The 17,671-nt window shown below is 42.7% G+C and overlaps 1 protein-coding gene across 3 annotated transcripts in view; it reads left to right on the top strand.

Annotated features, from left to right (window-relative positions):
• The first annotated feature begins 8,405 nt into the window (after positions 1-8,405).
• The window catches only part of LOC122719512, a 234,108-nt gene continuing 224,842 nt past the window's right edge, over positions 8,406-17,671 (top strand). For all 3 annotated transcript variants that reach the window (XM_043945404.1, XM_043945406.1, XM_043945405.1), the window contains exon 1: positions 8,406-8,908. In XM_043945404.1, coding sequence (XP_043801339.1) covers positions 8,563-8,908 — 346 coding nt within the window. In that variant the 5' untranslated portion in view covers positions 8,406-8,562. The remainder of the gene's footprint in view (positions 8,909-17,671) is intronic.

Raw genomic sequence — 17,671 nt, 5'->3', positions numbered from 1 at the left:
TTTTTTTTTTTCTTTTTTTTTTTTTTTAATTAATTTACGCACGTGTTACGTCTAATGGCGGTGCGCGATCAAATTCGAAAGGCGTTTCTATTTTTACGATCGCGTGCCAAAAGGGTGTAACCTCACGTCGACAAATCGGTTTTAACGCGCTCGCTTTTCGGATTATCGAAGCTCGGTTTTGATCTTTTTATTTGTCGTGTGCGCGTGTTCACATTTCGATAGGTTGGATCGCGGGCGGTTTATTACTTTGAGCATCGATGGAGGTGAGAGAGATGGAGGAAAAAGTACACGTGGTGCTCGCACGCGTTTACCAATTAAAACTTAAAAACTTGGGGCGAATCAAGTTCAACGAATGTATTTTCACGTTACGGTTAGGGACGGAAATAGGGGACGAATTGGAGAAAATAAAAATGTCCAGACGTATCGAGTTTTCCGAATTCGACACACACACACATACACATACGAAAGTATGCACAGTTTGGAACTACGACTGAAATGAAGCAAGACTAAATCATTCCAAGTATCGATCGTTGGACTTGATTCGCTTCGCTCGTTTAAAAACTCATTCGTCGGGATGAGGTCATATATACATACGATCGATTCGAGTACGGATTTTTTACGATCTCGAGGATGATCGACCGTGAGAGGTTTGATCTTTCGCGGTATTCTTTTGTATTTTTCGAAAAGGGGACGACGAGTCCCTGTTTGAGATTTTATGGCATAATAAAAAAAAAAAAAAAAAAAAAAGAAAAAAGCTGTTGTCCGATGTAAAACACGTGTCACATCACGATGTAATATAAATATAAATATATCGGAGCTATATATTGGTGAGGCTCTTTTATACAAATGTGAGAGGAGAAAGAAACAAGGAAGAGGGAGGATGACTTGGAAATTAGCGTGGACTTCTCGGCGGGACCGATCCAACAGTTTCTTTCACGAGCCAGAACGGTTATCTCTATTATACTTGTTCGGTCTGACGATCCTTGAGCCGATCGATATTCTTTTTTTACATGTTTAACAACCAACGTGTCGATCGCTGAGTCTCCTCGAATCGACGAAGTCAATTTCAAAGAACCAAAAGAAACTCGAAGCGAGGAGGATTCAGAGAATTCTCGGATCGACTCGGCGAGGCTCAGACTTTTGTCGCTGTTCGATGAGCGTTTGATGATGAATTGTTTAACGGGAGATCGATTGTGAGAAAGAGGCAAGAATCTTAACGCGTTAAGAATTCAAGAATTCAAGGGACGGGAGAATTTTATGTAGACCGAAAAAAAAAAAAAAGAAAACAAAAAACGATCGGAAGAGAAGAGATGGAGCGACGAGAGAAGATAACGTGTAAAAGTTGCCTTAGCTTTTCTACAAGTTGAATATGTGCAGAATGCGAGAGAAACAATGGAAGAGAGAAAGAGAGGGAGAGAATGAGAGAGGTGGAAGATAAGAAAGGGCGCGTGCAAGAAAGAAAAAAAGCAAGAAAGTTGAGGAAAAAAGAGAGACGAGATAAATATTTCGTAACGGTGTTACTTACTGTCGATCGATGCAGATATTTTGCGACGAAAAAGAAAGGAGTGATTGATTGATCTATTAATGGTATTCCGACATTTCTCACCACAAAGAGGAAGAGCCTTGCGAAAAATAAATTTTCTGCGAAACATTGATAATCAAATCGTATCGATAACACTTATCGTAATCGAAACTGCAATTTGTAATACATAAAATAGCGATTCCTGTAATAGTAATTACGTGCGCCGATTTTCGCGGCAATTTGTAAACTCGTATAGAAAGGAAAGAAGGTAAACAGTTTCTCTAGACACGCTCGTGGACACTCTTTTTCTAATATTTGCAGCAATATGTATAAAATATTACTATATTACTTGGCGGTTTAGCTACGGGCAAAACTCTCAGGTTCCAGTTAACTAAACGAGATATTTAAACTACTTAACGAATTAATTGTAAACGGAGAAACGAGTAATTTAAGCGTTACGATACGTCCTTTTATGGAGAAACCAATGAAACATGCATTTCGATTCCTCTCTTTTGTCAATGCTAACGATTTAAGTAGTGACAACAAGCCAATAGGAAATAGATAATTAGAGAAAGATTGGGGGATCGCCGTAGACCAATATATTGTTAACCTAAGCATAACGAACTAATTGTAAAAAAAAGAAAAAAAGTGGAGTTTCTCTTGAAGCCTCTTTGCCAGAAATGGTTAATTGTATGATCGAGAAGGAACGATTAAAATAAGAATGTGTCTCTGAGTGTAGAGAAAGCGTGTATGTTCGAAAGAAGGTAAGAGAAAGAGAAAGAATGAGAGAGAGAGAGAGTATCGTACAAAATTATAACAAGAGAGTGGTGTAACGATCTTTGCAATTTTCTGCTTGTCTGCGTCCAAATTTAGAAAGAGGAATAGATGGAGAGAATTCGTTGATCGTGTTACTTATTAAAAGCAAATATCTTCGTCTGCCATTCGACGAATCGAACAATTCGCGGAATTGGGTGTTATTTTGTAACAAAAATACTTTTTTTTTTCCATTCACGATTCTGACGAAAAATAAAGATGAAGATATAAAGAATGAAGATGATTCATCGAAATAATGTTTTATTCGTAACAATGTAAAACGTATTCTTGGCGTGTGTTGCGATCTTCGAGGAATTGGCGTATTCTCCATTCCCATACGCATTATGCAGAAACTCTCGAGGACAATGTTCGCCTCGAATAAAATATTGGCCCAACTTTGATCTCTTGCCAGTCTAAGTAAAAAGAGAGAGAGAGAGAGAGAGAGAGAAAAGTACAATAAATCGACGGGGATATTTCGACCGTCTAGAAAAAAATACATCTACGAGTCGCGAGAGCACGGCTTCAAGGCGATTTCGCCCCTATTGATCGACCGTGTAAAAATAAAGGGAGGAAGAGGGGCTGGTCGCACGCGAAACCGTCTTAAAATCGTGTTCGACGGTCGACAGATTTCGTGTACGTCCATTTGGATCCTTGCCAGTCTTTTTCTTTCCTCGTTTTCTATGGTCGGGGTATCGTGTGAGGTGTAAATGTATCGGTGGACATGAAGGCGCCTGGTATGCGAGTGGTATGATCGTGTGATGGATGACGATAATCGCTGATCATTGAACGAATCGATTCAGCAAATGAATTCTATTTCGCGAGTATATGCGTGAACAGAGAAGAGGAGTGGGGGGGAAAGAGTGGAAGAAGTCGAAGTGGGGTGGGTTTGCAACATTTAGGGTGTATTGGTGAGGGAGGGGGAGGGAGGGAGGGTATCACAAACAAAAAAAAAAGAAAGAAAGAAAGAAAGAAAGCGGTAGAGAAGAAGTTATCGATACACAATTATTACGTTATTAACGAATGTATGCTGTCCCACTGTGATAAAACTTTTTGTTTTTGCATGTAAAATATACTATTATTGTCATAAGTATATGAGACGATGGAAAAGAAAATAAAAGGAAAAAAAAAAAAAAAAAAAAAGAAACGTGAAATCATATATTATAAAACGGTGCATATATATAGATGTATGCGCCGAGGCATGCGCGATCTTAGAACGATCTATGTATGTACCTATATATCTATATATGTGCAGGCACACACAGAGAACACCCACATTGTACACGAAGACATAAACACAGACACATGAGACAAACCGAGGCATACATATATTGTGATTGAGTGTGCACGCAATAAAAGTGTATACTACTACAAAGAATATACAAATTTTAATTATACCCACCTGTTATCACGTTACGATCGATGAATGGAAAATGGATAAAGGAGATTCGATGTTCGATGTTCCACGATTCTATCCAATTTCGATATAACATACATATTTTATCAAATTTAAGAATTTTACATTATTGTAAATTCAACGTTCTCACGTTTCAAGAACACGTTGAAAGAAATAATTTCTTTTCACCATGTAGAGTCATTTATATTTGCATACGATTAATATGTTTTGCTTATCGCTTTGGTATCCCAGTGTTCTTTATAACATTTTAATTTATTATTCTCCTTTCCATGGATTCCACGCGTAACGATCTTATATTAAAAAATAATTGACCGTATCGAAACACGAGGCTCGTAAATATCATATCGATCCGAGGAAATTTTCATTTGTGCATACGAATTCGACTCGACGCTGTTCTATATTCGACGATAACGAAAAACGAAGAAAGGAAAAAAAAAATTAACACGCGAACAGAGTTGCAAGGATTTTACAGGATCCAATTCACCCGAAAGGATTATTAACGGAAGTGAAATAACGAATTGGAAAGAAATCGGTGAGAATCGCGTGCCACCGTTCGAAAGACATACCTGCCTAACATTGTTGGGTGGATAGAAATCTGTACTGGTGACGCCGGTGGCGATTGTACGACGGTTGTGACGACTGTAGCTAGCAGCGGTGTAGGGTAGTGACGGTGGCGTCGGTAATGGTGGTTGTGGTGGAATCTAGCTGCGACGCTCGTGTATCTAACGCGACGAAACAACGTTCCGATTGGCAGTGTGCATCGCGTAGCGAGCTTGCGCGCCGCATTGCACGGCTGCAGTCGAGTCATTATGCAGGTACTGGCTGTCACTTCTACTCACCGTAACCGCAGACCGACGTTGACTATCGTCGAGTTCTCTATGCATCCGGTCTCTCCACGGTTTCGTCGCCCGATACAGCGGTAGACCGCTGAATATATTACATATGCTCGTTTAAACCTGATTTCTAGCGATGCACTCTCCAAGTGTCGGTCGCTCTGACACTGATTCACGGAATTACCGCCATCCTTCTCGTCGTTGCAGACATTTCGAATCTCGCGTAGATACATTTTTATTCTTACTTGGAATTCTACGTGAAAAAGGTAATGGTCGCGTATTGGGTAACGAGAGTTCAATTGGTAGAAATGCACGTGTTCAATTTCAGGGAGAGACCGAACGGTGATTAAAAGGTAAAATAAATGGCAATTCGATCGAGGGAATAACAGCACCACTACGTTCCTCACGGGTGGATTACGCCGGTACGGTGGTTGGATCGCGATACCTTCGCGTGATGCCGATGTACGAAGGTCCCAGTGTTCGGTTGGCACGCGACTAACTTGGCGTTCCAATTGGAGGCGTCGCTGTCGGTGATAATCGTTGCCGTAGAAAAATATAGAATTCGGAACAGAAATTCTATCCCGAACTCGGAAAAGTAGAACAAAGGATTTTTGCACCTTCCATCCATTTTCAACGTTGGGCGAGGGAAGGATTTATCGGGGAGATGGCATTTCGATCGCATAAATTTTCGCTTTTAAATTATTATTCGATCGTAATTCACGCATCGCTACTGTAGAATGTCATTATTTCTAGTTATTTATTCACGGATGGGAAAATTCGTCGAAAGAAAATCAATTCGATAAAAGTTCTCGACTTCTCGAGATTCGATCACGAGCTCACGTCACGACTACAAATCACGTACTTGATGTTTATATTAAATTATCGAATTCGAAGAACAACTTCTTACGTCAGAATTATACGATCGCATCGCGTGATCGTCGTCATCCGACCTTTGAGACTTGTTCGAGGTCTCTCCTCTGTTTTATAATTCCACGCGCGGTGTTCTCAAATATCCGCGAACCTCGAATCTCGTAACGATTGTTCACGGTCTTAAACAATTAAATCGTTTCTCAACAACCTCCAAGAACGAGCGTTCAGCTTCTATTCGAAGAAATTTCAAGTTTTCTTCTCGACTTTCACCCGGACTCGTTACTTTTTCTACAAATTACACGGCAATTAACGCGGAATAAGGTTCTCTTTATGCGCTTTCCTTCTTGGCCGTACGAGCACTTGATTATTCGCATAATCGCTGACTCGGATTCTCGTACAACCGACATGGCCCTGTTCGACTATCCACCTACTTCTACCATTATCGAACGCATCTACGTCTCGTCTGACCAGCGGCGCGCTTATACCACTGGCTCCAGCACCGATTCGACTTCGTCAGTAAAATCCTTGAAACTCTAGCAACATCGTGCAATTTACCGACACAGACATTCTCTCGCCTTCCATTCATGTATCTTTCTTCATCATTAAATCGGTTTTCCTCGCGATAACATACGCGTTTCGCGCGAAAGAAATCGTTGGATTAAATAATCGTGCGACAGTATTACGCGCACGAGCGTTATTTTACGAACGAAATAATTACATCGTGCGAGCATATAAAACTCGATTAATATTACACGTCAATATTAGGTTGGCTCTATTTAACGTGGCCAATCGAATCGCGATTATGCGGATGACCGAGGTTCTGTCGGCTACATTTTTCCCCCGGTGGACTCGAATATCGGATTTTCGAAGCGTCGCGATGAGAATTAATAATACTGTTTGCCCCGGCATTATGCGCCGCATCTCGTCGTCCACTGGCCGTCCATGAATTCTGGCAATCATCCTTCCTAATTGATAACGTTCGATTCGTTGACGACGATCCACGCTTTCAACAAAAATCGTCAATCCAACGTTATTTCGAACATTGTACGAAATATTTTCTCGTAAACTTTGTCGATTTCTGTCATGTTATTCGTACACACGCGCAATTCCTATCAACCGTGATCGTTTATTAAAAGACCAAGATCGGGAGAGCTGCACGATGATGGACCGGTGAAATTTTCAACGCGATCCAAGTTGCTTCTGCAACGATGAAACTTTCACAACCTTGCGTTGATTGGTTCTACGCTTGTGGTAACGTGTTTTAACTTGATCAGGTACAGAAAGTTGGCTGGCAGCTGCTCGCTTGTAACCCGAAAATTCGTCTCTCGAACTATCGAACGAAGCGCTTTGCTCGTTGAATTTCTTTTCGAAGATCGGTCGAAAAGACGAAGCAGGCCAGGTAAAACGACGAAGGAACGGTCGAGGGTTGAGCCGATTTTCAAGGATGGACCGCTGCGAGGAGGGACATTTCCGCGTAACCGACCTCGACAAACGGAGCGAAACGAGGTCAGGAACGATGGCGCGTACGAGGAAACGAGGGTCGTCGGTGGCTGCTCGCTCACCTGGCCACCCCTCCCCACTCAGGGGATGTTCCTCCGCTCGGAATACCTCGGATCCGTTCGGACGTTGTCGTTTCCACGAACTGCCGTGGAATCGTGTTACATCGACACGTACGCTAGGCGGCACGACCCGCACACCACCAACGCTGTACGTGCTCGAGCCACGATACACAGCCATGTGCACAGCCGGCCAAATAACTACGGACACCGATATCGGTTCCAGTCGAACTTACGAGGAAGAAACACGCGACGCGTGTACTATCACTACTACTACTATTACCAGCTCGATGATAGCCAACACACGACGAACGAGGATATCCTTCGATTCGTATCTTTTCTTCTTCCGTCCGAAAGAGGGAAGCTGAGAATCGCGGAAGCGGAAGAAGGAAAGAGAGAGTTTAACGGATCGGTTAAAAGAGGTAAACACAGGGGTAGTATTATAGGGATAGCCACTGGAGGAGTTAGATTCGCGTTTCGCGGGTGTCCCCTGGAGATTAACGGAGTGTTGCAGGTGTGCGTTCTCCTAGGGGAGTAGGTGAAACGATGCGTTACTGCGTAGAGAGTGAGGAGCAGGGTGTGCGCACAGACGAGCGCACTCGAGGGCGAGCGTTGGGTCGCGTGCACAAGGACACGTAGAGGTAGGACGGGAGAGAACGTCGTTCTCTCGGAGGATTCGGAACGCGAGGAGCGCGCACACTTTGGCGCAGAAACTATGGTGTGTAAGGTTGGTGGGAGTAGGGGTGAGAAGAAGGGTGGCGGAAGAGGGTTGGCGGGGCGGTGGTAGTCGCGCGGCCGTCGGTCTAACGCGGTGCGGTCGTCATTGGGCGTCGGGACGCCGTGGCGACGCGGTCTCGGCTCGAAAGCACGCTCGGTTCGCGAGCACGCGCGCGCCAAGTGTGTTCGAAACGCGACACGAGGGCCGAGAGAGTAGTGCGCGACTTTTGCCGCATCGTTTTCTGCAACCACGCTCACCACCCCGTCCTACCCGAGACTCGCCACGCTTTTACATCCGTGCACGACACGCGCGCTAGAATCGTGTAGAATCGCGAAAGAAAGAGAGAGAGAGGAGGGAGTTTGGTGCGGATTTTCGTTTAGTTTCGACACCGTCCAGGCGCATCGTGGCAGTTTGATCGCGAGTGATCGATCGACGATTCTTCTTCTTCTTCATCCGCGATCGTTGAAGAGGGTTGAAGAGGACGGGTTCGAGGTGCGTCGAAAGCGGTTCTCGCCACGCGAGTTATCTCTTCGAGCCTCTTGGTAGTTCGTTATGAGTCGGGAGTTTGGTCGGATCGGTGGCATTTCGTCTTGGGAAACGGCGAGAAAAGTGTTTCGATAGAATCTTCGAGTAAAGTGTGCGCGTTTTGTTTTGGTTTTCTTTTTTTTTTTTTTTTTTTTTTTTTTAATAATAAGGAAGAGGAGAAGAAGGTGGTAGGGAGAGAGGAGGATCACCGGGTGGAATCCGGTGTGGATACAACGACGACGAGGGTTGGGCCCGGTTGGATCGAATCGAAGGTGGAGGAGACGTCGCACGATGAGACGGACGACGAGAGAATGTCGCGCGGACGCCGCGGGATTCGTCTCAGTCGTCCGACTGGTCGACCGGTGGCCGTTGAGAGCGTCGAAGAGGAACGCGTTCCGGAAAGGGTGAAGGGCAGCAGGCCGTCCTCGATGGTGTGTCATGATCTGATGGGACGAGTCATGTCACGTGTCGTCGGGACGCTGCTCGCGCGCTCCACGCTGGTCACGAGCGTCGCCGCGGCCCTCGTCCTACTCTTCTGCTGCTGCAGGTGCACTCGCGCCAGCGAGTTTCCGGAAAGAGAATGTTGCGACCTGATATTCCCGATTCCGGAACCGACCGGGAGATCTACGTCCGCGCCCACGCCAACGGGCAGAAGCGGTGAGTAACCAATCGTCTTGTTAGATTTACTCTATCTCTCGCGAGCGAAGGTATTCGCTCGTCGTTCTTTCACGTTTCTTCGCCGAGAATTTGAGACAGGTGATCGAGCAAAGAATATTCGCGACAAGAGATGTCAACAAGAGCCATGCTCGGAGCAGAGAATCGCCCCTTGTTGACGTTGGCTCGCCAGCTAAAGCCGATTCGTAAACAGTCGCGATCCTTCGATCCTTTCATTCGGGCCAAAGTTATCTTTCTCCCTGTTTGATTCCGTCCGTTTTTTTTTAGGGGAGAAACAGGGGAAATTCGTGGTACAGTTAATAAATCATGAAGATATCGCGTGTATAGATATCGGTTTCAATTTTTCTATAGCCTGCGATATTTTTTTAAAAATCGAAATCGTTATTTTTATCGTTTCGGTTATGATCGTTAATTGACCGAATACGGGGGAACAATACAGGCGAAGAATACATTTTAGTATCGGGAAAGCGCGTATTCTTTTTTTTTTTTTTTTTTTTAAACACTCGTTTTGTCAATGGTTTAATAGAACATTCCATTCGGCGAAAGCTGGGAGGAATGGAATAGAAGGGAAGTCAATAATTGAACAGGAACCAATAACTGTACGTATAGCTTGGCCGTATTTTGTTAGCCACCGTTCAGCTATTACAATTTCCGTAGAGGGATGAGCGGATTATTAATTCAATTAGGATCAATTATTAATTCAACAACGACGGTTTATCGACGCGAGTTCAATGCGGTGGTAATTTAAGTGGCGAGACAAGCGCGTAATCAAGTGGCCTGTTTTCAACCGGAAGTCGCTCCCAACCACCTCGTCTTCCCCCCGCAATCTTTTCTATTTTCAATTTCTTTCACGAGAAAATACAGAAATAAGGGTCGATTCCTTTCCTTTTTCCATTTCGATTTTCCTTCAATCAAACGACCTATATATTTCTAAAATAATACTTCTAATAACGTCACGTATCAATCTTTCTCCTCGGAACCGGATCGTGCTCGAACAAACGTCGACTCGATCGATGATCATTTCGATCATCCGGTATTTTGCCCGAAAATATTCTTCCGAGAGTGTTTCTTCGATCGATATCTTCGACTAATTCGAATCTCTCGAAGCTTTCCTCCGTTCCCTCTGTCAATGTTTCTCCTGTTTATGTATTCGATATTTTAAAATCAATTCAATATTTCTCTTTTAAACGAATGTTTACGCGTTCTTCGAATAAAATTGGTGTAGTATCGCGTATAACGATCACCGTTCAACCGTACCACGTAACCGTAATTTCCTGTTACCGAAACTCGGAAAGTTGGGTTCTTTCAAATCTCGGCTAGTCTCGGCGAGGTTAATGAAGACAACGGTACTTAGCAGGACAAACGCGAAGGGTTGGTGGTCGACATTGTGTCGTAGGAATCGATGTCTGCGGGAATTTCGGTCCCCACACGGGATGAAGTTCGATCGAGGTTGGCCACGATTGAAGGTTATCCCGCTGCGTCTATAGCCGACTCCATAGTGGAGTAAGTTTCAGAATGGAAGTCATTTATACACCCTCCCTATACGGAATTCCTCGGTGGCGAAATATCGCGTACGTGTTCGTAAAGCGTTGGTAATGAATGATTCGATCAGAGTTTCGTCGGTCTTTTATATCCTCGCTCTCTCTCCCTCTCTCTCTCTCTCTCTCTCTCTCTCTCTCTATTTCTCTCTCTCTCTCCTTTCTTTCCAAGGTCAAGGGTGAACTCGTCCACGGTATTCCTCCCCTCTCTCGGACCCGTCTCATCAGCGGCGAGAATAATAATCTATAGTTATTCCTTTCATTCGATTGATGGATTACTACTGAATTCGATTCTCTTCGATTCGATCATTTTCAAAAAACGAATCAACTTTAATCTTTAATGTTTAAGCGAACCATCGCTTTTTTCCCTTTTTTCTTTCTTTTTAATCGATCGAGATTAAATTGCCCGATATCACTCGTGATTCGTAGCGAGGCGCCGCAGTCGATCGAAGAGGAAATTTAAGAAGATCGCGTTAAAGTGAAAAAGGCGCGATGCTACGGCAAAAGGGAAGAAACGTCCCGCAAGGCGCGAAAGAAGGCGACAACCCGTCAAGAAGGAATCCTACACCGAAGAAAAAGAGAACGGGCACAAAGCTCGCTCCTGGTGCGCGCTCGCTCGTTCGAGTCCAAAGCGAGCGAAAGATTTTTCCAAGAGCTCGCCTACGCTCGTCTACGACTCCTAGCTTAAATGTCGCGACTCGACCCGCAAAAAGGAAGAAAACGCATGGAAGGGAAGAGAGAGAGAGAGAGAGAGAGAAAGGAGCGGGTTGCGGCCGAGAAAAAGGAGTCGCACGGAGCCCACGGAGAGAAAAAGAAAAGAGGGGAACGAGAAGTGGCCCATTGACGTTAAATCGCACGGTGAGGCGCTTTTAAACGTCCTTGCTATTTTCATGCGACCTACTTTGCCAGCCGCACCGTAACGAGGTTGCTTTCGAATAAATTCCAAGTGCTTTCGAATCCCTTCCTTGCCCTCCCTTCCCCTTCCTTCCTCTCCTTTGCCCTCCCTTCCCCTCCTTTGCTCTATCGCGATTTGGAAATTTTTGACATTGGTCGGATCAAACTTTTCGCCTTCTTCTTTGTCATCCCAGCTCGATCGTGAAAACGTGGCTATCTCGTTGCTCGAGCGTCTCTCGTAAACGATCTTCTATCCTCCCTGGGGAATCTAGTCCTCGAATAGATAAGAGTAACCTGATTTTACGCGAGAAAATCTTAAGTAACCGCAGCATAGGTGGATATAGATAGAGATATCGGTGTCGATGGATATTTATAGTTTGTCGCGATTAATTTAATCGCAAGATGGATCGAATCCGAGTATGTTCACGCTCGTCTGAAGTCTATTTCTCCACATCCATCGGTGATTCCGATCAAAATTCATTATTTTTGAAACGTACATTTTCCAGATCGATTCGGTCCTTTTATCGATCGCTTAAGGGTGAGAAAATAGGGAGCTATTGGTTTGAATCTCGAATCTCGAGCTTAATATTCGAACATGCGAGTTGCGAAAGAGAAATCAAGTTGATCGCGCGTCTCCCTATTTCGATAACTAAAGGAAACGTATGCGCATATTTTCGCGTGGCGATGCCATTAGTCAGACGAGGGCACGATTTAAAAGAACGTCCCGATAACGGTCTGATTCGATTAAATTACGAAACAATTTGATTTCTCGGCCTCCCTCGGACCAAATAATTAATTATTCGACAAAATTTCATTATTGGAAATAAATTCGGGTGTCATGTTCGCTTCAATAATGAATGGTATGATTTCGAATCTAAACATTCTACATCGGATCGAATCGTTTCACGATTTGATATCGTATCGCGAAACTCTGGCCTATTGGTAATATTTATTTATTTATTAAATAAAATCAATGACCGAATAATGCTCGTGACACGAATGAACGGAATACCGTACATTAACTTACAATAACAGTATAATTGCAAATACGGATGTGTTTGTACAAAATTGTACGGCGTATTAGGCGAACGAAAATCCATTTATCAATAATTAATATTGGATAGATTTTTGAAATATTAAAGATAAAGGCTTTATATTTGTCAAAAAGGATTAGAGAGAATTCGTAAAGATCGAAGAAGACGAAAAATTCAAAAATGTATCGACCGAAAGAGGATTCTTTCTTCGACGCGCATCGATAGATTTTCAAACGGATTAATTCGATAAGAAATTCACATAGTTATTTTATTCGTTATTTCGTTGGAAAATTATGTATCTCGCATAAATAATAAAGGATATTTGATCGCGTTTCTAGCAGAACTTGCTCGGAAACGAGGAAGGCGTTCGCCGGACCAGAAGGTCGGCCTCCACTCCTGTTTTATTCGACTCGACCTCGTTTCCTTTCTTCGATGTACGATTCTCTACAGTGGGCTCTCGTGGTGGCTGCAATTCGAAGAAGTCCCGTTATTACTACTTGTATCGCGGCAAAGGGAACACCTCGAATTACGAGAATCCTCGTCAAAGAAATGACTAATTAATTGGCCGGCAACCTCGGGCCTCCTTGACCCGATATATATATATATCTATATCTATATACACGATTCCCTTTGAACCCTTCGCCGTGACCCGAATCGAGTCGAAACGGTTTGCGAATCTTCTTGTTAGCTTTTCGATCGTAATCGGGTCGCGTTTGTTCGTCCTCGAATTTCCGCCGACACACTCGACCATCCCCCGCTAGAAATATCGGGGAACCCGCTACGAATCTAGATTCATCCCCTTGCTCCTTCCTTTCTTCCTTTTTCCTTTTTCTCCTTTTCCATTTCCGACTGTTGCATCGAGGATTAATTTGTGGGAGGGAACGGATACGAAATCTCGTTTGCCGATATTATTACAGAAGATATCTGCGGTGGAAGAAGGAGGGGGAATCGGGTCGGGCCGATAGACTAGGGCGGTTGGTTCGATTTGATTAAACGACCGCATTTGATTAATCCCCGATCTTGAAGACTGCCGCTTGTAATTCGGTCGCCGCTCGTAACCGGGGCACGCTTTATACATATTTCATACGGAATTCTGATACGGAAAAACAAAGACCGTCTCCGGACGCTTAATCCCCCCAAGTATTTGCTCTGTCGTCGTTGCTCGAAATTAATTCCGCGATCGTTAATCACGAGAGATGACGTGTTTTCGCATACACGGTGTGAATCGACTTTCAACGGTTTCTGGAGGAACTGGCCGCATTCCTTCTACCAATTTCTTCCTTCTCGCTCTATACCAAACCGCCGCGCCCTTTCTCCAACGCTCTTTTTCCAAGTCGAGTTTAGTTTCTTTCGAAACTTTCGATGCTCTTTCGAGGTCGATTCGAGGCTCTCTCTCCTTTTCATTGCCAATTATTTTTTCAACTTCAACTTAGAAATTTCGAAAATCGAGTTTAACTTTGTTCCTTCGAAGAATTCGTATTATTTTGTTGCTTCAATTTGGCGATTCGGATACGTAGACGAGAAGACGAAGAGAGGTAAAGAATATCGTGATAAGTGATATCGATGATCGTCTGATTTTTATCGCTCGTAATTCGAGGCGATGAAATCTCTTGTTCCATTTCTCTCGAAGAAAACGCGCCTATTAATAATGTATCCGATGGGAGAAAAGGAAAAAGAATAAATTGCTTTTTGCCCTATTCTCTCATCCGTCTCGATTACCCGATTGAAATGTTAAACCCAGACGCGCGGTTTATGTACGTTAAAACGTTAACTCAAAATCACGTGTATATATATCTTGTTTAATTGGACAAATTTTTGCTTTCTCTCTACTAAAGGGATGTGCTTTCATTTTTTCCTTTTTTTTTTTTTTTTTTAAACGAAATTTGTGTTTGATCAACAGAAATGGAAATTAACCGTATCGCGTTCGACTCTCGTCGAGTCGTTCCACTGCGAACCGAGTCCAGTGATAGAGTTTGGTTATGGTCAGCCACTCGGGTCCGAGTTGTCGGTGAAATATATTTTTAAAAATATTTTTTTCGCGACGTACGACGCTTCAGATCGTCGTAGTTATACTTTATTGTCGTATTTTGCACGCGTCGCGTTTAACTATCCCGCGTTATACGCGGTGCTTCTCTATGGGGAGGATTTTTGGCTAGCTTCACGAACTACGTTTTCGTATCTCATATTTTTCCACGATTTCGACCAACTACCACGATTTCTCTCTCTTCGTCGTACGAAACACCGTTGTATACCGTTATATGCGTATATTCGAGTTGGAATATTGGAGCACGGTTGAAAAGTTTGTCGGCCTTTCACCCTCGATGAAGTTGATTTGTCGGCGGACGTGGTAACAAAGTGACAGAGAAGCGGATGGCTCTAAGGGCGCGAAAAAAAAGAAAACAGGAACAAATAACGTTCCGAGGAAATCAATATCGATGTGGGTTCGAGTGTCGCGGAGACGAGTTTCCCGCAACGAAAGTGTTACTTGGGGAAAAGGTAAACGGGCCAGAAGAATTACCCTCGCAGTTCCCATGACTGCCATTGATCATCCTGATTATCTTGGAAAAATTTCATTTGTTGGCAAAAAAANGTTGGCAAAAAAAAAAAAAAAAAGAAAAAAAAGAGGATATTTATCTTTGTAAATCGGAAAACTAGCCATTTATATACGCGAATATCAATCCTCATTTCCTGATTATGGGGGGATATCTTTATTCCCGAATATTGGACGCCGTCGATACTGCGATAGATATCAGTTTACAGTTATGTATCGCGATGCATTTTCGCATCGGTAATTTATGTCATACCCATCACTTTTAAAACGCAGTTTTTTGCGCTTTATTCTCGTTACTTAAATTTCCTCCATGGTAAAATTCCTGCATATTTTTACCTCTCAAATTCCTCTCGTTACGCTCTTTACATAGTCGTTTTCACGTTGGTGCGATATTTTGACGTAATTCTTAAAATTCCACCGTTTATTATTATTATTCTTTACTCGCGGAATAAATTCAACAAAAAATTCGAACAAAATAAATAGATAAATAAATATAATGGATAAAATATCACGATGAGATATAAAGAGGAGAAAATAATTAAGAAACAAACGCTGGATTATTTGATTTATCAAAAAAATTAACAGAACGTTATCAGGAAAGGAGAATTTCTGGAATTCTTGAATCATAAGTGATCACAAAAACAAATGAACGATAAAACAATGGATAGGAATGATTTTGGAGATCCACCATTGATCGGTTACACGTTGTCGAAGAAAGAATTTAACAGAAGAGTTAGTATTAAGCAAGCTTTCGACATTGCCGATACTAATAAAAATCCTTGCATAGATCATTGCATATCTTTTTACCGAACCTCGATAAACGATGCTTAACCTGAAATATAACATCTAAGTGCTTCGCGCTAATTTTAAAAACTATTCTTTAATAATAAGGTACGTAAGAACATATGTACAAAGTCCTTGTTGGTTTCGATCAATAATCATAATAGATGCCGCTTAACTTAATTTCCTTAACCGTAGAAGTTCTAAAAAGGGAGTTTCACCGACTCATAAATCGAAAAACTTTAAATTAGAATTGTTTCCTTTTCGTGAAAAATTCTCACGAAATTATTTATCGTCGTATACAAATTTAAGTTTCACATTCACAAAAGTCCTCGGTTGCCACGAGTAAAAGAATTATTGTGTATAGCAGAAAAATAACGGATTACGCGTTGTCATTCTCGGTGTACTGGAAGCGCTAAAAAAGAGATTTTTAAAATGTAGCGTACAGTTTATCAAAATTAGAAGAAGAATTATTACAAATACAAAAATAATGTCTACAGAAGATATTCAATTATATTTATGCCATTCATATAAATATAAATAGAAGAAAAAATTTTGTCAAGATAAATGTGGAAGAAAGGAATTCATAATTCAACTCGAGAATAATTCTATTCTTAGAATGCTCGTATGGATCATATGGATCAGAAGCGTTTTTTTTATTAATATTAACGACATAATAAATCGATAGTAGAAGTGATAAATAACTAATAAGTCGTTAAAAATTCATACCTACGTTGAAGCACCTCGACGAGAGAATTGATAGGAAGTTGAGAATATACGATAGTTCAGAGACGCGTCAAGTACACTTTGGCTTTGATCCAGTCTCCATCGAAAAAGATAGGATGTTTTGCGGTCCTGAGCATCGCCGGTTTGTTCGATCGGTGCTCGATGCTTTAATTTAGGATCTCGGATCGACGAAGCCGCGATAAATTTCTTTCACAAAGGAAACGCTATTTATATCGCGTCTGGTATTCGATCCCGACGAAAAGAATGTAAGTTTAATGGCGACCCACACGTAGTTACACCTGGATACGTGTACAACAGGTTAAAAGCTATGCATTTAAGCTATGGCTCTGGGGAAGATCGATCCATCAACTCGATGAAGTTAATCCTTTTCGCGCTGGGAAAGAAGCTGGCGAGAAGTTTGTGAAATAGTTGGCCATCCTCTGAAACACCACCATCTTTTAAAGAAACTCTCTTTTCAAACAAAATTCCGAATCTTCGTCTTTTCACCCATCGATGATTAACCGGTTAAAGTTTCGATTCTACCTTGGAAAACGGTGAAAAACGTTCGTCGAGGCGTGTGTATTTATCTATGAGTTAAAACGTTCGTTAAAACGTTGGAGGAAGGAGAATTTTCACGCGGCTTTTCGCGAGACGCTGTGAACTTGGCAGCATTATTTACGAGGCATCAACGAACCGGGTAATCGAGTTCTAACGAAACTCGTTCAGTCACCGGGATCGGATTCGAGCAATTGTAACGCGAGTGGTGGAACATGGAGGATCGATCGAAGGATCGACAGGTCCTCTTTAAAGCGCGCGCTATAGCTAGCAACACCGAGTGTTTTAACGTCGAACTGGGGGGAGAGTCGAACAACCCCTCGTATATTATAGCTGCCCGAGGGTGAACGGAGATTGACAACGAATCTGATTCCGACTATTGTTGGGTGGATTTTGAAAACCATACCGCGAATTCAGTACCCGTTCCACCTGCAACGAGCGTAAAATTAAAATCGTTTTCCTCGGTTTGCTTTTTCGCCACGTTATCGGATACTTTCGATACTGGCCACGCGTGGAACGGATGCTCATCCTTTTCTCATCCGACGTAACGCGACTCTTATTGGCAAGAGGGAAAGAGAGAAGAGTTAAAAAAAATAACACATGAAATTTATCAACGAATCGATCGATCCCGCCCTCTAAATTGCTCATTGCAACGTCCATCGGACTG

Source organism: Apis laboriosa, unplaced genomic scaffold, assembly GCF_014066325.1.
Source record: "Apis laboriosa isolate Shangri-la unplaced genomic scaffold, ASM1406632v1 scaffold79_cov154, whole genome shotgun sequence".
NCBI classification, from domain to species: Eukaryota; Metazoa; Arthropoda; class Insecta; order Hymenoptera; family Apidae; genus Apis; species Apis laboriosa.
Note: the sequence above shows the minus strand (reverse complement) of the source record. Positions and strands in the feature narration are given on the sequence as shown.